Source organism: Cervus canadensis, chromosome 23, assembly GCF_019320065.1.
Source record: "Cervus canadensis isolate Bull #8, Minnesota chromosome 23, ASM1932006v1, whole genome shotgun sequence".
Classification (NCBI taxonomy): Eukaryota; Metazoa; Chordata; class Mammalia; order Artiodactyla; family Cervidae; genus Cervus; species Cervus canadensis.
Genome location: NC_057408.1, coordinates 41,141,369 through 41,160,318, shown reverse-complemented (window position 1 = coordinate 41,160,318; position 18,950 = coordinate 41,141,369). Strand labels below are relative to the sequence as shown.

The 18,950-nt window shown below is 42.9% G+C and overlaps 2 protein-coding genes across 5 annotated transcripts in view; both read right to left on the bottom strand.

The window, feature by feature from the left end:
* DSC2 (desmocollin 2) overlaps positions 1-11,163 on the bottom strand; it is a 36,771-nt gene extending 25,608 nt beyond the window's left edge. Inside the window, exons 1-3 of one of the 3 annotated variants that reach the window (XM_043443826.1) lie at positions 10,660-11,163; positions 1,688-1,772; positions 325-524 (exon numbers count right to left, since the gene is read on the bottom strand). In XM_043443826.1, coding sequence (XP_043299761.1) covers positions 325-524; positions 1,688-1,772; positions 10,660-10,728 — 354 coding nt within the window. In that variant the 5' untranslated portion in view covers positions 10,729-11,163. The remainder of the gene's footprint in view (positions 1-324; positions 525-1,687; positions 1,773-10,659) is intronic. The other 2 variants (XM_043443825.1, XM_043443824.1) reach the window with 2 other exon arrangements.
* DSC1 (desmocollin 1) overlaps positions 1-18,950 on the bottom strand; it is a 154,493-nt gene that overhangs the window by 91,237 nt on the left and 44,306 nt on the right. The gene's annotated exons all lie outside the window — the stretch shown is intronic.

Genomic DNA, 18,950 nt, shown 5'->3' with positions numbered 1-18,950 from the left:
ACGAAAATCTTAAGCAATAATGTTTTTTGTTTTGGAAACCTAGTCCACAGTAAAGATCAAGAAAAGCTGCTCCATGTCTAATCTCAAGTTCTCATTCTGTCCCATATGCCAACTTCTTTTATGTCCCAAATAAAAGGAAATTATAACCTGGGATAACCTAGGTTGAACCACTCTTTTCCATTTCAACACTGTTAACTTGAGTCATGGTTTTCCTTCTTCAAGCTAAACTAACCTCCATCTCTTCTGATTCACATCTTCTCTGGTCATGTGAGTTACACCTGAAGAAAACAATTCATTATACTTCATTTTTTTACTTGGGCATACCTCTGTTTGATGCTCTAAAAGGACAGGTATCTCCTTCTCTTCTTGGGTCTCTGTGTTGGAAAGCAATATGGTAAAAGAGCGCTTCTCTGAGGACGAAAGAATGGCATGTGTTGTATAGACTGAACCATCTTCTAAGATTTGGAAATCAGGGTCACTTGAGTGAATGAGAGTTGCAGATTTAAAGCACTCCTTCAGGTTAACTGTAGAAAATTTACAGAGCAGTCATGTGTAAGGTAAAACAAAGCAATATATAGTTTAACCGTAAGCTATGCATTTGAGGTGGTACAATCAAAAACTTTAATTACATTGTAATTAAGTTTTGCATTTTTTAAAAGGACATATGAAACTACACGGTTAATTAAGTTGTTCTTAATTAAACATATCTACCACGTCTTTTACCTACTTCACATCCTTTTAAAAAAAGAGACATTTGTTATGAAATAAAGACATGTAAACTCCACAGTCTGAATATAAAACTCACACCAAAAGAAGTTTTTATTAACTGAAACCAGCCACAGAGCAACACATGAAAACACATAAAGTAAGTTAAATAGAACCTAAAAATTAGAACTGGAAGTTATTGAATTATTACTGAACTCTTTGCATCTGTTGTTAAATAGTCATCATATTCTGTCTCTACATTGATCTGATCTTTTGTTATACATTTGAGTTATATGAAAAAAGTTAATTGATAAAAAAGCAATGAAGTTAGTCGCTCAGTCGTGCCTGACTCTTTGCGACCCCATGGACTGTAGCCCACCAGGCTCCTCTGTCCGTGGAATTCTCCAGGCAAGTATACTGGAGTGGGTTGCCATTTCCTCCTCCAAGGGATCATTCCCACCCAAAATCAAACCCCAGATCTCCTGCATTGCATGTGGATTCTTTACCATCTGATTTTTACCATTCTTTGCCATGTGATTCTTCATCATCTTTACCATTCTTCCCCACCAGAGAAGCCCATTAAAAAAAAAAAAAATGTGGAAATAAACCTCAGGAAGATGCCAAAATAGTTTAGGATAAAAATCCAAAAACAACACCCTTAAACTCAAGAAGTAGTTTCAATACTATTTCTCAATTTCAAAGACATGTTTTGACACATACCATAGCCTACATCTAATGTAAATATTAGTAATTACTTCATTAATCAAATTAAAACAATTTTATGTTATATAATCATATCTTTCAATAAAGAACAATATTTTGTTCATTGGATTGACACCATATATATTAAAAAATATTGTATTACGGTGTACTGTGTTAGTTTTAACTATTAGTTCCAATACAGTCACCCTTCTAAAGATTACACTAATTTTACAAGATCACAGCAAATTAGGATTTATTACATATTTTGGCAGTTTCTTACCTCTACCAATTAATTTTTCAGCATCTAGTTTAGAGGGAACATGTAGTGTCACTGTTTTGCAGGCATCACAGGCAAATGTTAAGATCTAAAAAAAATCAATATTATGCATGAAGAAGAGCCTTTTCATGTGTACACAGTTTGCACACATCTGTATAATTATAAATCTGTTTATAAAATTATCAAAATAATACCAAGCATATAATGGGATTAAGAATTCAAGAAAAAAAAACTGCATAGAAAAGAAGAACAAATCTGATAGAGAGCCATGGTTCCCTCCCTCACAAGGCATGTAAACCAAGAGAATTCCTTATCCTCTTGGACTTTGTTTCCTAGTCTGAAAATGGAGTTAATAATAACTTTACTAACATACTGGGTATATTGGGAAGCCAATGACACCCTTTTGTGGGAAAATACTGGAAACTATTAGGAAGGCAGCAGAGATATGTAAAAAGAACAAAATAAAAACAAATTTAATGAGTCAGCAAATCATTTCAATTATCTGTCAACTGCCTATGAGTCATGGTACCAAATCAAAAATATCCCAATCAAGAAAAGCCCAGCACTTTTAAAGACAATCCCTGACTCACTGCCATGGAGTGACTTAAAAATTATTTACATGTGACCCCACGCATACAAGCACATGATTTTGAAATATGAACTTATTTTGAACTTCTCATTAATGAGAATTAAGGTCAGTGTTAAAAATATTTCACTTAAAAAATGTAAATGATTTTGTGATTTATGGTGAACCAGTTACAATACAATACATATCTGAGCACATTGAAAATAAATTCTGTATAACAGATGCTTCTGAAAGATTGCTGGTTGTTTTTATCTTTTCTATATTTTTGCAAAGGTTTTTGACAGAAAGCAAAATAGCTAACCAGTATTTACATTGTTATTTAAAAATCTATAAATATAAATTAAAATCGTCAAAATTGGGATGAAAATTTTTGTCTCCAAAACACATTAAAGACCCTTTTAATTATCCAATTTAAATTGTGTATGAAGAACTTAGCATGACGGAGATTACATTTCATTTGGAACTGAGCAAGGACACAACCAAGAGACTACACTCGAATTGGAAATAAAAAGATGAAAAGAATTCTCACTGGTTGCCTAGTCTAGAGCAAATAGGGGCAGGACATGTGAAGAGCCCAGCTCAAGGGGACAGAAAGCACACTCCCACTGATTCATTCAACCCACATTTCTTGGTTGCTGCCTGGGTGCCGGGCAGTGTTCAAAGGCTACCACAGTGAACAAAGAGAATTTCTTGACTTCACTGAGATTATCTTATAATAAGAGATGACAAAAAGTCAATACACAAATGCACAAAGATCACATAACACCATGAGTAAGTGTTATAAGAAAAGTAAAACAGGGACAGAGGGGGATAAAGGAAAAGAACAGAATGAAACAAGGAAACAAACCAATTCACTAACTTGGGGAGAGCCTTCCAAGTGAAACAAAAGCCGCACCAAAGGCCCTGAGAGGCGACTTCACCTGGTGTGTCAGAGGAACACAAAGGAGCTCGCAGCAGTAAACACAGGGTTCCCAGGTGGTTCGGTGGTAAAGAATCTGCCTGCCAAGCAGGAAACATGGGCTTGATCCCTGGATCAGGAAGATCCCCTGGAGAAGGGAACGGCTACCCACTCCAGTATTCTTGCCTGACAAATCCCACGGGCAGAGAAGCTTGGCAGGCGACAGTCCATGGGGTCACAGAGTTGGACACAGCTGAGCGACTAAATCAACAAACACAACAGCAGTAAACAGAGAGGGAAGAGCGACAGGGCATGACATTGAAAAGACAGTCGTGGGCATATTAGATAGATAGACCACAGGAACGAGTCCCGTTTTATTCTGAGGGCAAAGAGAAGCAACCGTGTGTTTAGAGACTATGGCATCACGTTGTGAGCATTTATACAGACTCATTCCGGTGGCCACAGGAAAACAGACTGAAAAGTGAAAGTGTTAATCACTCAGTCGTGTCCGACTCTTTGCAACCCCATGGACTGCAGCCGGCCAGGCTTCTCTGTCCATGGAATTCTCCAGGCAAGAATACTGGAGTGGGTTGCCATTTCCTCCTCCAGGGGATCGTCCCACCCAAGAATAAAAGCTGGATCTCCTGCGTTGCAGGCGGATTCTTTCCCATCTGATTTTTAGCATTCTTTGCCATCTGATTCTTCACCATCTTTACCAGTAGCCCGGCTCCTCTGTCCATGGAATTCTCCAAGCAAGAATCCTGGAGTGAGAAGCCATTCCCTTCTCCAGGGGACCTTCCCAACCCAGGGATCAAACCCGGGTCTCCTGCGTTGAAGGCAGATTCTTTATTTTCTGAGCCACCAGAGAACATACTATAGAGGACCAGAGTGGAAGCAAGGAGATCCACTGGGAGGAATCTAAGAGAGGAGGGGTGGTGACTTGGACTAAGGTAAAAATGATGGAAAAGGTGAGGATGGCCAAATTAAGACAGCATCTCAGATAACAGTGCCCTGGACATCCACTCATTCATTCATTCAACAAATATTTATTAAATGTCTACTATGTACCAGACATGAGCAGCAAACAGGGTTCTCATGAAACATTCAAGTCAAAGGTAAGATATTTGCAATTTCAATAAAGGAGGATAAAAGCTATGACAGGGAAGTTCAGGGTGCTTTGGGAGAGCACTGGGAGTCAGCCCCTTCTAAGGCACAGGTGAAGAGGGGAGACCTGTTAGTCATGTCCAGGGAGGCAGAGCTTGTATGTTCCCAAAACAGGAACTGCATGCGCACAGACCCCGAGGGGCCACAGACCTTAAACACCATTTGCCATGGTTGATGTATATAGCACAAGAGGGAGAGGAACTGAAAATGGATTCAGAGAAGCAGGTGTGGGAGAGAGTCTGAACAGCCTTAACATAGTACACAAATAGATTTTTTTTTCTTAATGATAATAAGAAACCAAAGATTTGTTTTAAGCAGATAAATGACATAAGCAAGCTTTCCAGGTAGCTCAGCTGTAAAGAATTTGCCTGCAAAGCAGGACCATGGGAGATGTGGGTTCAAGCCCTGGGTCGGGAAGATCCCCTGGAGGAGGGCAAGGCAACACACTCCAGTATTCTTGCCTGGAGAATCTCATGGACAGAGGAGCCTGGTGGGCTACAGTCCATAGGGTTGCATAGAGTTGGACCAGACTGAAGTAACTTAGCACGCGCGCGCGCACACACACACACACACACACACACACACACAAATGACATAAGCAACTTTCTATTGGAATAAAGTCACTCTAACCAGTGTGACAAATGAACTCGGGGAACAATTTTCTTTGCCAAAAAGGGACCTAGGGCATTCAGTCAAATCCCCAGGCCAAAACTAAAAATGACGAATACGTGTTTTCAAACCATCCTAAAACATCTTGCAAGAAGCGCTAGGCAAAAACTGAGGATAAAGATGGAACACCGGAGTAACCAGAAACAACTTCTAATCTGAAAAGATTAGATTCTGGTTTTTTGGCCTCAAATTGAAGGGAGTAAAATCAAAGCATGGACCTGCCTAAGACCGAAGAGAAGAACCACTCATGTTAATCTGGATTCCCAAATGCAAAACCTTCATGGTGGGTATGAGCTAGAAGTGAACTAGCCTCACATGGACTTGTGAGCCACACTCATGTTATTCGGAAACTCAAGCCACTAAGTAAGTTGACCTAGCATGTGATCCGCACCATGGCTGCTGAAAACCATTTGGCCAAATTCAATAATCATTCTTAAACTTTTCTTTTAAAAAAGAGCCCCCAATAGGATTTGATAAGTGCCATTTCAATATGAGTTTTATTTTATATTATAATCACATCACCAATAGAAAAGCACTAGGATAGCCTCACTAAACTTAGAAACAAGATGGACTTCCCAAGAGTCATCACCTATAGTTAACATTACATTAAAGTATATTAGATATATGAATGAAAAGAAGGAGGTAAAAATAAAAATAACTATTTGCATTTGATACGACTATTTATCTGGAAAACCCAAGCAAATTAACCATAAAATAGTAAGAGAATTTCACTAAGGGTGCAGAAATAACTGCTAAAATCATTAGTCTTCATCCACATAAAGCCAGTTAAGCAATATATTGGAAAAAAAGAAATCATTTTCAAAAGTGGTAAAAGAAAAAAAGTTAGAATACCAAAAAGTAAACTTAAGCTTATCTGAGAAAAATCTGAAAATATTTCTGAAGGATACAAAAGAAGACTTGCACAAAAATAAATATGTATCATTATTTTGAACAGAAAAAAAAATCAACACTGTAAGTATATCAATTTACACAAAGTTAAATTATGAAGTTTATGACCCTAATAAATCCCATCAGTACTCTTTTTCCAGAACTAGACAAGCTAACTTAAAAGAGCATAAGGAAACCCAGAGATTGTCATAATGAGCAAACGATCTTAAGTCAGACAGGAGAAAGAATGTATGACATCCCTTATACACAGAATCTAAAAAGAAATGATACAAATGAACTTACTCAGAAAACAGAAATAGACTCACAGACTTAAAAGAACAAACTTATGGTTGCATACACCAGATGGGAAGGATAGTTAGGGAGTCTAGGATGGACATGTACACACTGCTATATCTAAAATGGATAACCAGACTTCCCTGGTGGTACAGTAGATAAGAATCTGCTGCCAATGCAGGGGGATACTGGTTCGATCCCTGATCAGGAAAATTCCACATGCCATGCTGCAACGACCGAAACCCCGGCCCAGCAACAAGAGAAGCCACTGCAATGAGAAGGCCACTCACGACAACGAAGAGCAGCCCCTGCTTGCCACAACTAGAGAAAAAGCCCGCCACACACAGCAGGAAGACCCAGTGCAGCCAAAAATAAATAAATTAAAAAAACAAAAAAGAATTCAGGCTTAAAAAATAATAATAAGATGGATAACTGAGGACCTACTAAATTGCACAGGGAACTCTGTTCAATATTATGTGGTAGCCTGGATGGGAGGGGAGTTTGGGGAAGAATGGATACAGGTATATGTATCACTAAGTCCTTTTACTGTTCTCCTGAAACTATCACAACACTGTCAGTTAGCTATACCCCAATACAAAATAAAAAGGTTTTTTAAAAATGAAGGGATAATTGATATGTTTTTAAAGAGGTCATAAGGAAAAAACAATTAAAAATAGAAAAATTATGAAAAAGAAAAGCCGTGAAAGGATATTAGCTTTAGCTAACAGTGAAAGGTCTTAGGAAGTCTCAGTAATGAAAACAATGCAGCATTTGGTATATCAACAGAAGGAAGTGCATACAAATTGGAAAGGAAGAAGTAAAAAACTTTCTATTTGCATTTGTTACAACCCATACAGATCATAAAGGTTGTAATTTTTTGTTACACTCACCAACCAAGAGCTGCTATTTCTCCTCATTCTTGCCTATAGAGCCTGCTCTCAGACTTTTGGTCGTTTGCCAAATGAGAAATGACATTTCAATGTAGTTTTAAATTCACCTTTCCCTATTATGAGTGAGGCTGAAATATTTTTTTTTTCTTTTTTTTTTTTTTATTAGATGCCATTCCTTCCAAGATAGTCTCCCAAATGGCTGTAGTGCCCAAAAGCTGTTGCAAAGAAACGGCACAAAGATGTCCTCAGTGGTGTTGAGGATGAGCTGGAGTTGGTCCAGTTATAAGTTGAGAATAAAGGGTCAGCACTTGTAAGGGTTAGAGGGAGGAGAATAAAAGCAATCTCCTGGGATGGTCTGCCAGTGGCTTGGGTGAGATTATTCACTGTAACAGAGGGTGGAACAGCAAGAGTGGAAAACCAAGTGTCTGTCAACAGAGGGACAGGCCACACAACTCACACCACAGCGGCACGATGGGCGGCTCCAGAAGCCTCAAGAGAGGTGATCAGGGTTCACACACTGAGACAAAAAGACCTTCACGACAGGGGCTTCCCTGTTGGTCCAGGGGTTAAGAATGCCCCTTGCAAAGCATGGACAAGGGTTCGACCCCTGGTTGGGAACTAAGATCCCATGTGCAACAGAGGAATTAAGCCTTCACTCTGGTGCCTGCACAACAACTAAGACCCAATGCAGCCAAATAAATAGAGGTTTGAAGGGGCAGGGAGTAGTGGGGGAGAAAGAAAAGACCTCCATGACATTTTTAAGTGAAAAAAGGAAAGCGCAAAAAAATGGACTGGATAGACTGTGTGTATGTGCTCAGTTGCTTAGTTGTGTCAGACTCTTTGCGACCCCATGAACTGAGCCTGACAGGCTCCTCTGTCCATGGGATTTCCCAGGCAAGATCCCTGGAGCCAGATTGCCATTTCCTTCTCCAGGGATTGAATCCAAGTCTCCTGCAGTGGCTGGCAGACTCTTTACCACTGTGCCACCTGGTTAGATGATAGCCCTGGGGTGAAGTGGGGAGAGGTTGGGGTATACACGGGAAATAGAGTAGGCATGGGGGAGGTCAGCTGTAACCACAGGGCACAGAGATTGCTTGTGCTGCTCTTTCCCCTGAAATATTTTAAGAGACATTTTTATTACTTTATGGTTTTTCATGTTAACGCTGGACTTGATTTATAAGAATTCTTTATGTATTGGTAGATTAGCTTTTTCATAAAGGCTCCAATCACAAGATGAAATTGCGTAAGGAATGATTTGAATTTAACAAAGGAGATCCCTGACGGACCTTAGAGACAGAAGCTTCATTAGGTGTTTAGGCAGGAAGTCAGTCATGTCTGATTCTTTGAGACCCCCTGGACTGTAGCCCACCAGGCTCCTCTGTTCGTGAGGATTCTCCAGGCAAGAATGCTGGAGTGGGTTGCCACGCCCTCCTTCAGGGAAATTTCTCCACCCAGGGATCAACCCTAGGTCTCCTGCATTGCAGGCAGATTCTTTACATCTGAGCCATAGTGGAAGTACATTGAGGTGGAGGCAGAGTGCAAATGTGTGAGGTGAGGCAGGACGAGGAAGTTGGGAACTAGTTCATGGAATGGTGAAGGATTACTTGGGTGCATGGGGAGGAGGTGATTATGTCCCACAAGCCATTTTTATTCAGTAATGCTTCTCTTCTCTAAACGTCTATCACACATGAGGCTCACAACCACAACAACCATCTGAGGCTGGCAGGGCTCTGCAGACGTGCACGGGAGCCTCAGAAGAGCTTAAGACACACCAACCCGACCAGCAAAAATGCAGCAGGATGAGGGGTGCAGCCGGAGTCACCCCACTTCTGGCCGACGCAGCTTTGAAGCTAAGGAAGGTCAAGGAAAGCAGATTATTCAACTTCAGTTTATTCCCTATATCTGCTTTTTCTAAAAGGGCCTGAGAAGACACACAGAAACTTCTGTTAGTATATCAGTGTTAGCTGCTCAGTCGTGTCCTACTCTTTGCGACCAGGTTGACTACATGTAGCCTGCCAGTCTCCTCAGTCCATGGAATTCTTCCGGCATGAATACTGGAGTGGGTTGCCATTCACTTCTCCAGGGGATCTTCCCGACCCAGGGCTCAAACCTGGGTCTCCTGCACTGGAGGCAGATTCTTTACCATCTGAGCCGCCTGGGAATATTTATGGCCTGTGCATTTCATTACCCGAGCCTAATCATGCTTTTTTCCTTCAAGGGCAACGATTCAGAAAGAAGAGTCCAAAAAAAGGGGGGGGGGGTCAACTTTACTGAGAATCTAATCAAAATCAAGAGACATTTTTGACCGTTATTTACATATTCCATTCTCGATTTCCTCGACAGTGAACTGTTAATTGCCGTGCACCTGGCCCTTTGTATGTTATTAACTTGCCCCAGGAAATGAGTTAAGGTTTGAAGTCCATAAGGAAAGCCATTCTCAGACAGCGACGACTACAACTTCATTCATTAAAAATTTCAGGAATTCCGTTAAACAGGAGCGCGGTAGAGTAAGGGAAATTGACTGGATATTTCACGCCGCCAGTTCCACCAGTCCCAGAAGGAATTCCCCAACTGTCTGTTCTCCAGGTTCGTCCCCGTGTCCTTTAGGTTTGCCCGGAGCCCTAACGCCTGCGGCTCAGCTTGAAAAGGACACTATGGGCTTAGCCCCCTCGCTCTTCGTCTCTGTAACTGTTCTTCTTCCTGGGTACCCCGGGAGCTCAGCCCCTGGTCCCACACTCTCTCAGGGACAGCTCCGCCGCTCTAGATTCCGTGCCTGCAGCCCCCTCCCCTAAAGAGATCCCGGGCTTTTCTGCCCGGAGGTGGCGGGGTGAGGGTGGTGGCGTTGTCCTTTCCAAATAAGGCCACCCCCACTTTCTCTCAGAGCTTTGGGGAGGTGGGCTGGTAGCTATTGTGTTTCGTAAAGTGGAAAAAGAAACTGGAGCTGGAGGGCGGGAAGGGGCGGGAGGTGGGAGGAAGAGTCTGGATGCCTCCGAGGCGACCATTTCCCCAAAGTTTAAAGGGAATGAAACCTCACTTGTGGACCAACAATGGAAACCTTAATGGAGGACCGTCTGGGAGCCGTCTACCATTTTCACGTGCAGAGGGTCCAGACAGCCCGGTCCCCGCGCTTCCCTCCCCTTCACCCACAGCCTAAGATCAATTCCCCAAAAGGCGCCTAGACCTCTCCTTCACCCCAGGATCGGCGCGTTTGGTCGCGTCCGCCCAGCGGCTCGCCCCGTCAGCCGCCGGAACCCGGCCCTGAGCCGGCCTGGACTGTCCTCCCCCGCGAGGTGCGCAGGCGGGCGGCGCTCGGCGGCTCGTACCCAGGGGCCACGGATTTCCATGGGCGTTTGCAGCTGCTACCAGAGACACCCTCCTCCTCGTCCCCTGCGGGATCGTAGCGCCCAGGTCGCCGTCCTCTGTCCGCCCTCCCCCACCCCAAGCGACTGCACTTTTGCAGCCAGCCCCAGGCGCCAGGAGCCCCCGCCTGGCTCGCCACCCACAGATCTCTGCTCCCAAAGGTGCCCCCTCTCTCCCGCATCTGTCCGTGCGCCCTCCCGGGCCCGGTGTCCAGGCGGCCACTCACCGCGAGAGTCAGCAGGAGTTGCCGGCAGAGGGCCCCGCTCGGGGAGCCTGGGGCTCGAGCTGGCGCCATGGGAGGACTCCGGGACAGGTCGCCGGCCGAGGCACCCGGAGGCCGGGGAGGGAGGGCGCGGCGGGGCGAAGGGCCGCGGCCGGGGCGCAGGAGTGCGAGGCCGAGGACCCGGCGCGCGGAGGAGCTGCTTTTCTTCTCGGTTTTTCTGAAGCTCCTGCCTCTCAGCCCAAGGGCTTTTCCTCTGACCGAGGGTGGGGTTTCCAGGCGCGTCCGAAAGACACCGATCGGCCCCTCCTAGGTATTTTCTTAAGTCTTCATTTCTGGAAAAACGCAACAGGTGGGAACTCCCTCTCGCCGCCACCCTTTTACCTGCGCTAGGTGTTTCTCACCAGCGGACGCCACCTATATGCCCCATCTCCCCCCCACCCCCACGCCCCGGTGTCCGCCTGGAGGATTAACAGCTGGCCCTGCCCAGCAGAAGCCCTGACTATACAAAGACTCACTCCCCGAGCGCGCCCGGCCGCGGGAGGGGGCGAGGACCCGGGCGCGCTCCCGGCCCGACTCCGCCCCGCGCGCTGTGGTCAGTTGCAGACCCGCAGAGGCCGGCCGGGAGGGAGGTGGAGAGGTCGCACTTTGGTGTCACGGCTGCCTAAGGCCCACCTAGTAGAGGGTTAGCCCCAGGGAGACTGGGCTTCCCTGTGGGCTCAGACGGTAAAGAATGCGCCTGCAATGCGGGAGACTTGGGTTCGATCCCTGGGTTGGGGAGATTCCCCTGGAGGAGAGCATGGCAACCCACTCCAGTATTCTGGCCTGGAGAATCCTCATGGACAGAGGAGCCTGGGGCGCTGCGGCCCCTGGGGTCACAAAGAGCCGGACACGCCTGAGCGATCAAGCACCCAGGGATACTGTTTTCCACACTCTCCTGGAGTTAATTTCCTGCGGACGACCAGTACGCACACCTTTCTTGGGATCTTGTTTGATCTTTGGTTTCCGGGGGTGGGGGGGGTGGGGGTGGGGTCTTTTTTTTTTTGTAAATAAATGTCATGGCCAGAATAAAAAGATACAAGGAAATTAAAATAATTAATTAAAATAAGGGAACCCAGGCATCAGGGGTGAGTTAACTACGGAATCTCTCTGAGATCCTAGACATTGGCTAAATGTGGCCTCCTGATTTTCTCCAAGACCCTCCTTGGTCACAATTAAAGCCAACCACTGACCTTCGTATCACTTATCTCCTAAGTTGCACTCCTGGACGTCTCACTGAGATTTCTTCCTTTCCCACCACCCAAACCAGAGTTCGTGGTAAGAAAAGAAAAATAATAGGATAAAATGTACGTTTAGGTTTGAAGTATACTTAAACCAGGTGAATTATAGGAGTACTTAACCTGGAAGATTAAAATATAAAAGCAGTATTCTTGCAGCTCTTCAGAAAGCAATGACGGGGCATTCTGACTCATTATGCTGTACCTCTTTTCAATTACTGGCTTAAAGAGAGAAGTCTGACCACAAAGAAGAAACCTGTCCCATTTCATTTGGTTTGTCTGCACAGGGGTGTGTGGAGAAACCTATTTGAAAAGCCAGCCAAAACACTTAGATTTCAGCTCTTGAAAATATGTGTAATCCCAATACCATTATACATAGAGCCAAAATTATTATAATATTGAGCATATACTTAAATTCAAGAGTATTGTCAAACAGTACCTGTCTTACATTCTAAGCATTAGTCCCATGCTCTACTTTATCACTGAATGACACATAGTGAGCTGTTCTGTTGCCTCCATGTTTATAAAATTATCACTGAAACTTTGCTTGTAAAAGCAGCCTGGGTCATCGGCATGAGACTCTGATTGACATCCTTCTGTTTCCACATTTTTTAACCCTCATGTTTTTCCAGCAGTGATTTCATTAACACTCCTCGTCCTGTTAATGATGATATCATGCCAGTTTCATGTTCGACAAATGTACTCAGGCTGTATTGTCTTGGATAATAGAACATTTTCCAACTCTTGCTTACCCTTTAACCTGAAACACCTAAGGGTGACTCATGTTTCCCCACATTCCAGAAGAGGAAAGAGGGCAATTTGAAAAGAACTTGCCTTAGATCCTTATTTTCATCTTTCACACTAGGTAACTGACTGAAGCTATTAAGATGGTAATTTGTTTGTTTCTTCGTGAATTTCTTTTGTGTGTGTGTGTGTGTGTGTGAATTTCTTAAAGAAATGAAATATAAACTCTAAACAAGGGACCAGATTTATTTAATAGTTTTAGATTAGACTATATGGCTTCTGAAATAGTTTCTTGTATAATACAATCTTGAAATAGCAGACATAATTTAAAGAGACAATGAAATGTGAGAAAAGGAATTTTTTTAAGAATGTATTTTGGCTGTGAACATGATTTTGCTGATTTGAAATAATTTTCCATTGAGCTATGAGTCAAGGAGGCACCAGACCAACAGTCAGGACCAAGTTCCTTTGTGTTTTGGGCTGCTCATGTAACCTCAGCCCTCAGCACTCTCATTCATTAAGGAAGATAATTAAAATAATACTGGATGCTGTCTATGGCAGCTTCCACATCTAAAATTAAACTATTCAGACTCCTTGTGGCTGATTTTTGAGAAAGTTGGCTGGAGATGGGTGTTCCTTTTCAAAGAGAAAGTCAGAACCAGAGTTGTTCTTAAAAAGATGAACAATTAGCAACCCCAGGCCCTTCGGGCACATCTCTGCAACCAAGCTTCACAATTCTCTAATTTCAGAAAGTGGAAACTGAATATAAATGGCAAGAACAACAAAATACCACTTCATCACTGATGTGCACACAGCAACAGCTCTCTGAGCTGCACAAGGCCACTGTTGGAGCCTGGAGAGAAGGGTCCGTGTGGACACGTGATGTTTAGGGTGCATCTCTCTTGGCATGGCCAATGACCAGAATGGAACCCCAAAGCAAAGGAAACAGACCGAAGGGAGAAGACAAAAACAAGATTGAAGGACATTGTCTAGTTATTCACAGGTGAGAGTAGAGAGGAAAATATCTGATAGCCATGGTAAACAGAGCACAATTAGACTATTTATACCTTTCAGAATTGTTACAGGATTAAATAAGCTTCATGAAACCTAGCACATTCTAAGAACTCCGTAAGTGTTGGTTAACATGGGTATCCCTCTTTACCCCACAACCCCGTACCTTTTCAACCCACCTCATCCCTGTGACAGCTCCTTAGTTCCTACTTTTCCAGTATCTCTCCTCAGGTCCTGGTCAAGGGCTGAAACCCAGTGTTAAGGCACTCACCGATCCCAGATCCTTCAGCCTCCTTCCTGTTGATGAGACCCTCAGACCTTGTCTGATTCAAAAGGACTAAACGATGCAACCCTAAGATGAGATGCTACAGCTTGTGCTAGTTCCTACCTACTGAAAATTTGGATCAATTTTTTTCAACATTTAACAAGCATTTACTGAATGTCTTCCATGTATTTCCATAGCCCTCTTGGCATGCATTCCTAGTATTGTGATTAACATATTCAATAGACATTCTGTTCATTTTTCCTGTTTGTCCACTACACTGTGAGCTTCTTAGGGCAAGGACCATCCAAGTCCTTTTACGATAGGAAAAAAAGTTGGTTTTTTTCTTTCTAATGCAGCATTATCCAATAAATAATTTTTTTTTAAATGCAGTCCTTATTTCTTTGAAGTTTTCTTCCAAATTGTGCTCAGTAAGAGTGTACTGTTCAATTTTGATTACCTTTCAAAATGTATTTTTAAAGTAAATAAGTGAAACAAACAATAAGTCAATTCTTATTATGAACTTGCTTCCCTGGTAGCTCAGACAGTAAAGAATCCGCCTGCAATGTGGGAGACTTGGGTTCGATCCCTGGGTTGGGAAGATCCCCTGGAGGAGGGCAAGGCAACCCACTCTAGTATTCTTGCCTGGAGAATCCCATGGACAGAGGGTTGGCGGGCTATAGTCCAGGGGTTTGCAAAGAGTTGGGCATGACTGAGCAACTAAGCATTCAGTTCAGTTCAGTCGCTCAGTCGTGTACGACTCTTTGTGACCCCGTGAATCGCAGCACACCAGGCCTCCCTGTGCATCACCAACTCCTGGAGTTTACTCAAACTCATGCCCATTGAGTTGGTGATGCCATCCAGCCATCTCATCCTCTGTAGCACAGCAATAAAAAGAAGCCAATGAATGAATTCCCAGGCGGTCGTGGTGAACCTGACCCTGTCTGCTCCTACCTTTAATAGATGCCATTGACATGTGCCACCCTGGAGTGCTGTGAACAAATATATCCTTACAACCACAGAATTTTGAATTATTTGCTTTACTAATTGACTACTTTGACAAGTATTACTCAGTATCTACTCTGTCTCAGGCATGCTCCCAGCACTGAGATTGCTGTGGTGCCTAAAACAGAAAGGGCTTGTGCTCCAGGCAAACAACTAAGGGATCCTTCTTCATCTGCAATTCATCTCATGCTGATGCTTTTATAAAAGAAAAGACTAATCTCAAGTTAAGTGCAAAATGATATATAAACAGCATTCCATAAGGATGGAAAATCACCTTGCGTAAAAATCATTTGTTGCCATGTTAATCTCTCAATTTGTCCTTCCCTCTCCTTCCCCCACTGTGTCCACAAGTCTGTTATCTATGTCTATGTCTCTCCACTGCTGCCCTGAAAAATAGATAACCAGTGGGAATTTGCTGTAAGATGCAGGGAGCTCAACCCAGTACTCTGTGACAACCTAGAGGGGTGGGATAGGGTGGAAGGTGGGACGGAGGATGAAGGAGGGGACATGTGTATACCTATGGTTGATTCATGTTGATGTGTGGCAGAAACTAACACAACAATATGGTAAAGCAATTATCCTCCAATTAAATTTACTTTTTAAAAAATCATTTGTTAAATCTGCTCATGAATTGCAAACTGTTACCCTCTTTTGAGGACCTTCTGGTTGCTCAGTGGTAAGGAATCTGCCTGCCATTGCAGGAGACATGTGTTTGATCCCTGGTCAGGAAAATCCCTTGGAGAAGGAAAGGGCAACACAAATCCCACGGACGAAGAGACCTGGCGGGCTACAGTCCATGGGGTTGCAAAGAATCAGACATGGCTTAGCGACTAAACAACAACCTTCTTCTGAAGTGGACCTAGGGACAGGAAACTCACAGTTTTGTGAGATCACTTCACCTAGAACGTATTTGCTCTTGGCTTCTCTGACAGCCAAGTCTCCTGTTTTCCTCTTTCTCTGCTGGCTGTGTCTATGCATTCTCATTGCCTGGCTTCCTCTGCACGGTCTGATCTCTAAATACTGTACACAAACACATCCACATCTTTTCATATCTTTGGACTCAGGCGGCTCCTACCATCTGCTGGGTGCTTTGTATCTGCTCTTCCCTCCCCTGGAACTCTCTTCTATCTCTCTCCTGTCTCTCCTCCCACTCATCCTATAAATAGCAACTTTTATTTCCTTCCCCACAAGGTCAAACCCTCTCTGATAGAGTCAAATCTTTCTTACCAAACAGCTGCCTCTTCTTTAGAACACCTGTCACAATTACAATGTTAAACTTGAGTCATTTTTTTATTAATATTTGCAGGAGACACCAGAGATGTGGGTTCCATCCCAAGGTTGGGAAGATCCCCTGGAGAAGAAAATGGCAACCCACTCCAGTATTCTTGCCTGGGAAATCCCATGGACAGAGGAGCCTGGAGGGCTGTAGTCCATAGAGTTGCAAAGAGTTGGACACAACTGAGTGACTGAGCGCGCACACACAGTCACCAAAGACTACATTTTCATGACTGCAGTTGACTTTTTTTGATTCTGCCCATCTCACCAGCATTAATCATCATGAGTCCTGGCACATAATAGATGCCTAATAAATATTTATTGAATGAGTGAGTAAATGAATGAATGGTTCCTGACAGTCTCTTTGTTTTCCTGATTTTAATGCTTATTGGCCTATTAAAATAAATCATGTCTTGAGTCAAATTCAGCAGGGTGGGCATTCCTAATCTGATCTCAAACATGATGGACATGTATTGGTATATTTGGCAAAATGTAAGCAGGGCCAACCAAGAATTACTAGCATGGTTTTTGCACAAAAACAGACAAATAGGCTAAAGAGCTTTAAATTAAAATTCAGAAAGACACCAGTGCAGAAACAGGAACTTATATATGATGAAAGTATGGACAGTACACACCACTGGAAAAGAAAATTATTTAGTGTTCGTGTTAGGAAAACTGATTCATTGTTAGAGAAAAACAAAACTAATTTTCTACTTAACCTCAGTTAGAGATAAACTCATATCCAAGTTCAGGAGTTTCACTTTAAGGTCATGAGCAGTATCTTAAGCAGGCTTTAGAACTGCCCAGTAGTCTTGCTCTATGTCTAGTCCTTTCACTTCCTCACTCTCCTTGGCAGTATTTTTGTACTTCCTTACTTCTGCTCAAGCTTCCCAAACACACTCCTTCACCCTCAGTTTCCGTTACTGACTTAGCTTTCTATTTCATAGAGAAAATAGAAATGATTAAGGAAAACTATCAAGCTTCCTCACACTGACCCAGCTGTCCGCATCTGTGCCATATACATGGTCTTTTCTTCTATATGTGGAGGAACTGCCTCTGTTCATGGCTAATGTCACCTTTTCCACTTGGGATTCCATTCCCATCTCCTCCCACCTACTCAAGAACATTGCTCTAGCAATTCTTCTCCTTCTTTCCTATGTCTTCAATTTATTCCATCTCTATCTCCCCTGGGCTTCCCAGATGGCACTAGTGGTGAAAGAACCTGCCTGCAATACAGGAGACCCAAGAGATGCGGGTTTGATCCCTGGGTCAGGAAGGTCCCCTGGAGGAAGTCATGGCAACCCACTCCAGGATTCTTGCCTGGAGAATCCCACGGACAGAGAAGCCTGGTGGGCTATAGTCCATAGCATCACAAAGAATCAGACACGACTGAAGTGACTTAGCACGCACTATGTCCCACAAGTGTATATATATAAACAAAATGAACTTCTAGTTACAACATTGATTTGTAATTACAAGCATAGAAATGTAATTGTCATAAAGACAATTCTATGTAACTCCCTCCAAAGAAACTGATAGGAGGGATTAATTTACTAAACTGAGGTTAAATGTTTTTCATCTGATCAGTTTTGGGGAAGCCAGCTTAAAATATGGAGAGATACACAGGTAAATAGATACATAGAGCTATATATATATAAATAGATATTTGGGTTGTAGGGAAATAGGGAAATAGGTGCAAGCCTTCAACACAAGATGAATAAGCTCTGCGGATGTAATGTACAGCATGATGACTGTAGTTAATAAATTACGATTGTTGTTCAGTCGCTCAGTCGTTTCTGACTCTGTGATACACACAAAAAAATTAAAGTATGTGAGTTGATGAATGTGTTAACTTGATTCCAATAATCATGTCATAAATATACAGATATGAAATCATCACATTGTACACTTTAAGCATATCAATTTGGTCAATTGTACCTCAATAAAGTTGAAAACAAAAACAATCCAATCAGTCTCCAAACATTTACCTGGCCAGCTACCATATTAGTATTTTTAGCCTACCCTCACACAGAGTTCAGTCCCAGCAGAGTGGGTTTTCTAGGAGTCATAGTCACTAATCTAAAAATTGTTTTTAATTTTGAAAAGCTGTTCAAGTATTTCAAATCTTTTCTATTACTAAGGCTCAGGGTGGGCCATCTCAAAACATGCCTCCATGGCATAGTGATTATTTTGAGTTAAAGCTATTTAAGAAATGGCCAATGCAAGAAGGACACTATGACCCTCCTCTCCGTCTCTCTGAAAGTGGGAAATAAATCTCTCCACGCCCTCCTGAATCTGGAGGTAAAAGGTCATCCTTATCACGGAGACAAGGAATTTGGGCTGAGAAACCTGTATAAACAAACCTTTTACTTCTTTAATTGACTACCCCAAGCCCAAACTCTGTTTAGATTCTTTACCAATTAAGCACGAAAACCTAAGCCGCTTTGTCCTGTCAATTCCTCACAAACTTCTTGTTCCTTTGTCTAAAAAGTATAAAAATTGGCCTGTTTTTGCCACTGTTTAGATTCATTTCTATGACACTTCTGTGCTTGCAAATTAAAATATGTTTATTTTTCTCCCATTAATCCATTTCCTGTAGATTTTATTATTAGTCTGGGCACAAGAACTCAAGAGGGTAGAAGGGAAATTTCCTCCTCCCTGACACTAACTAGCCTTTTCAGGGGTATTCTCAATACACAGCAATCGCCTTTAAATTGTCTTCT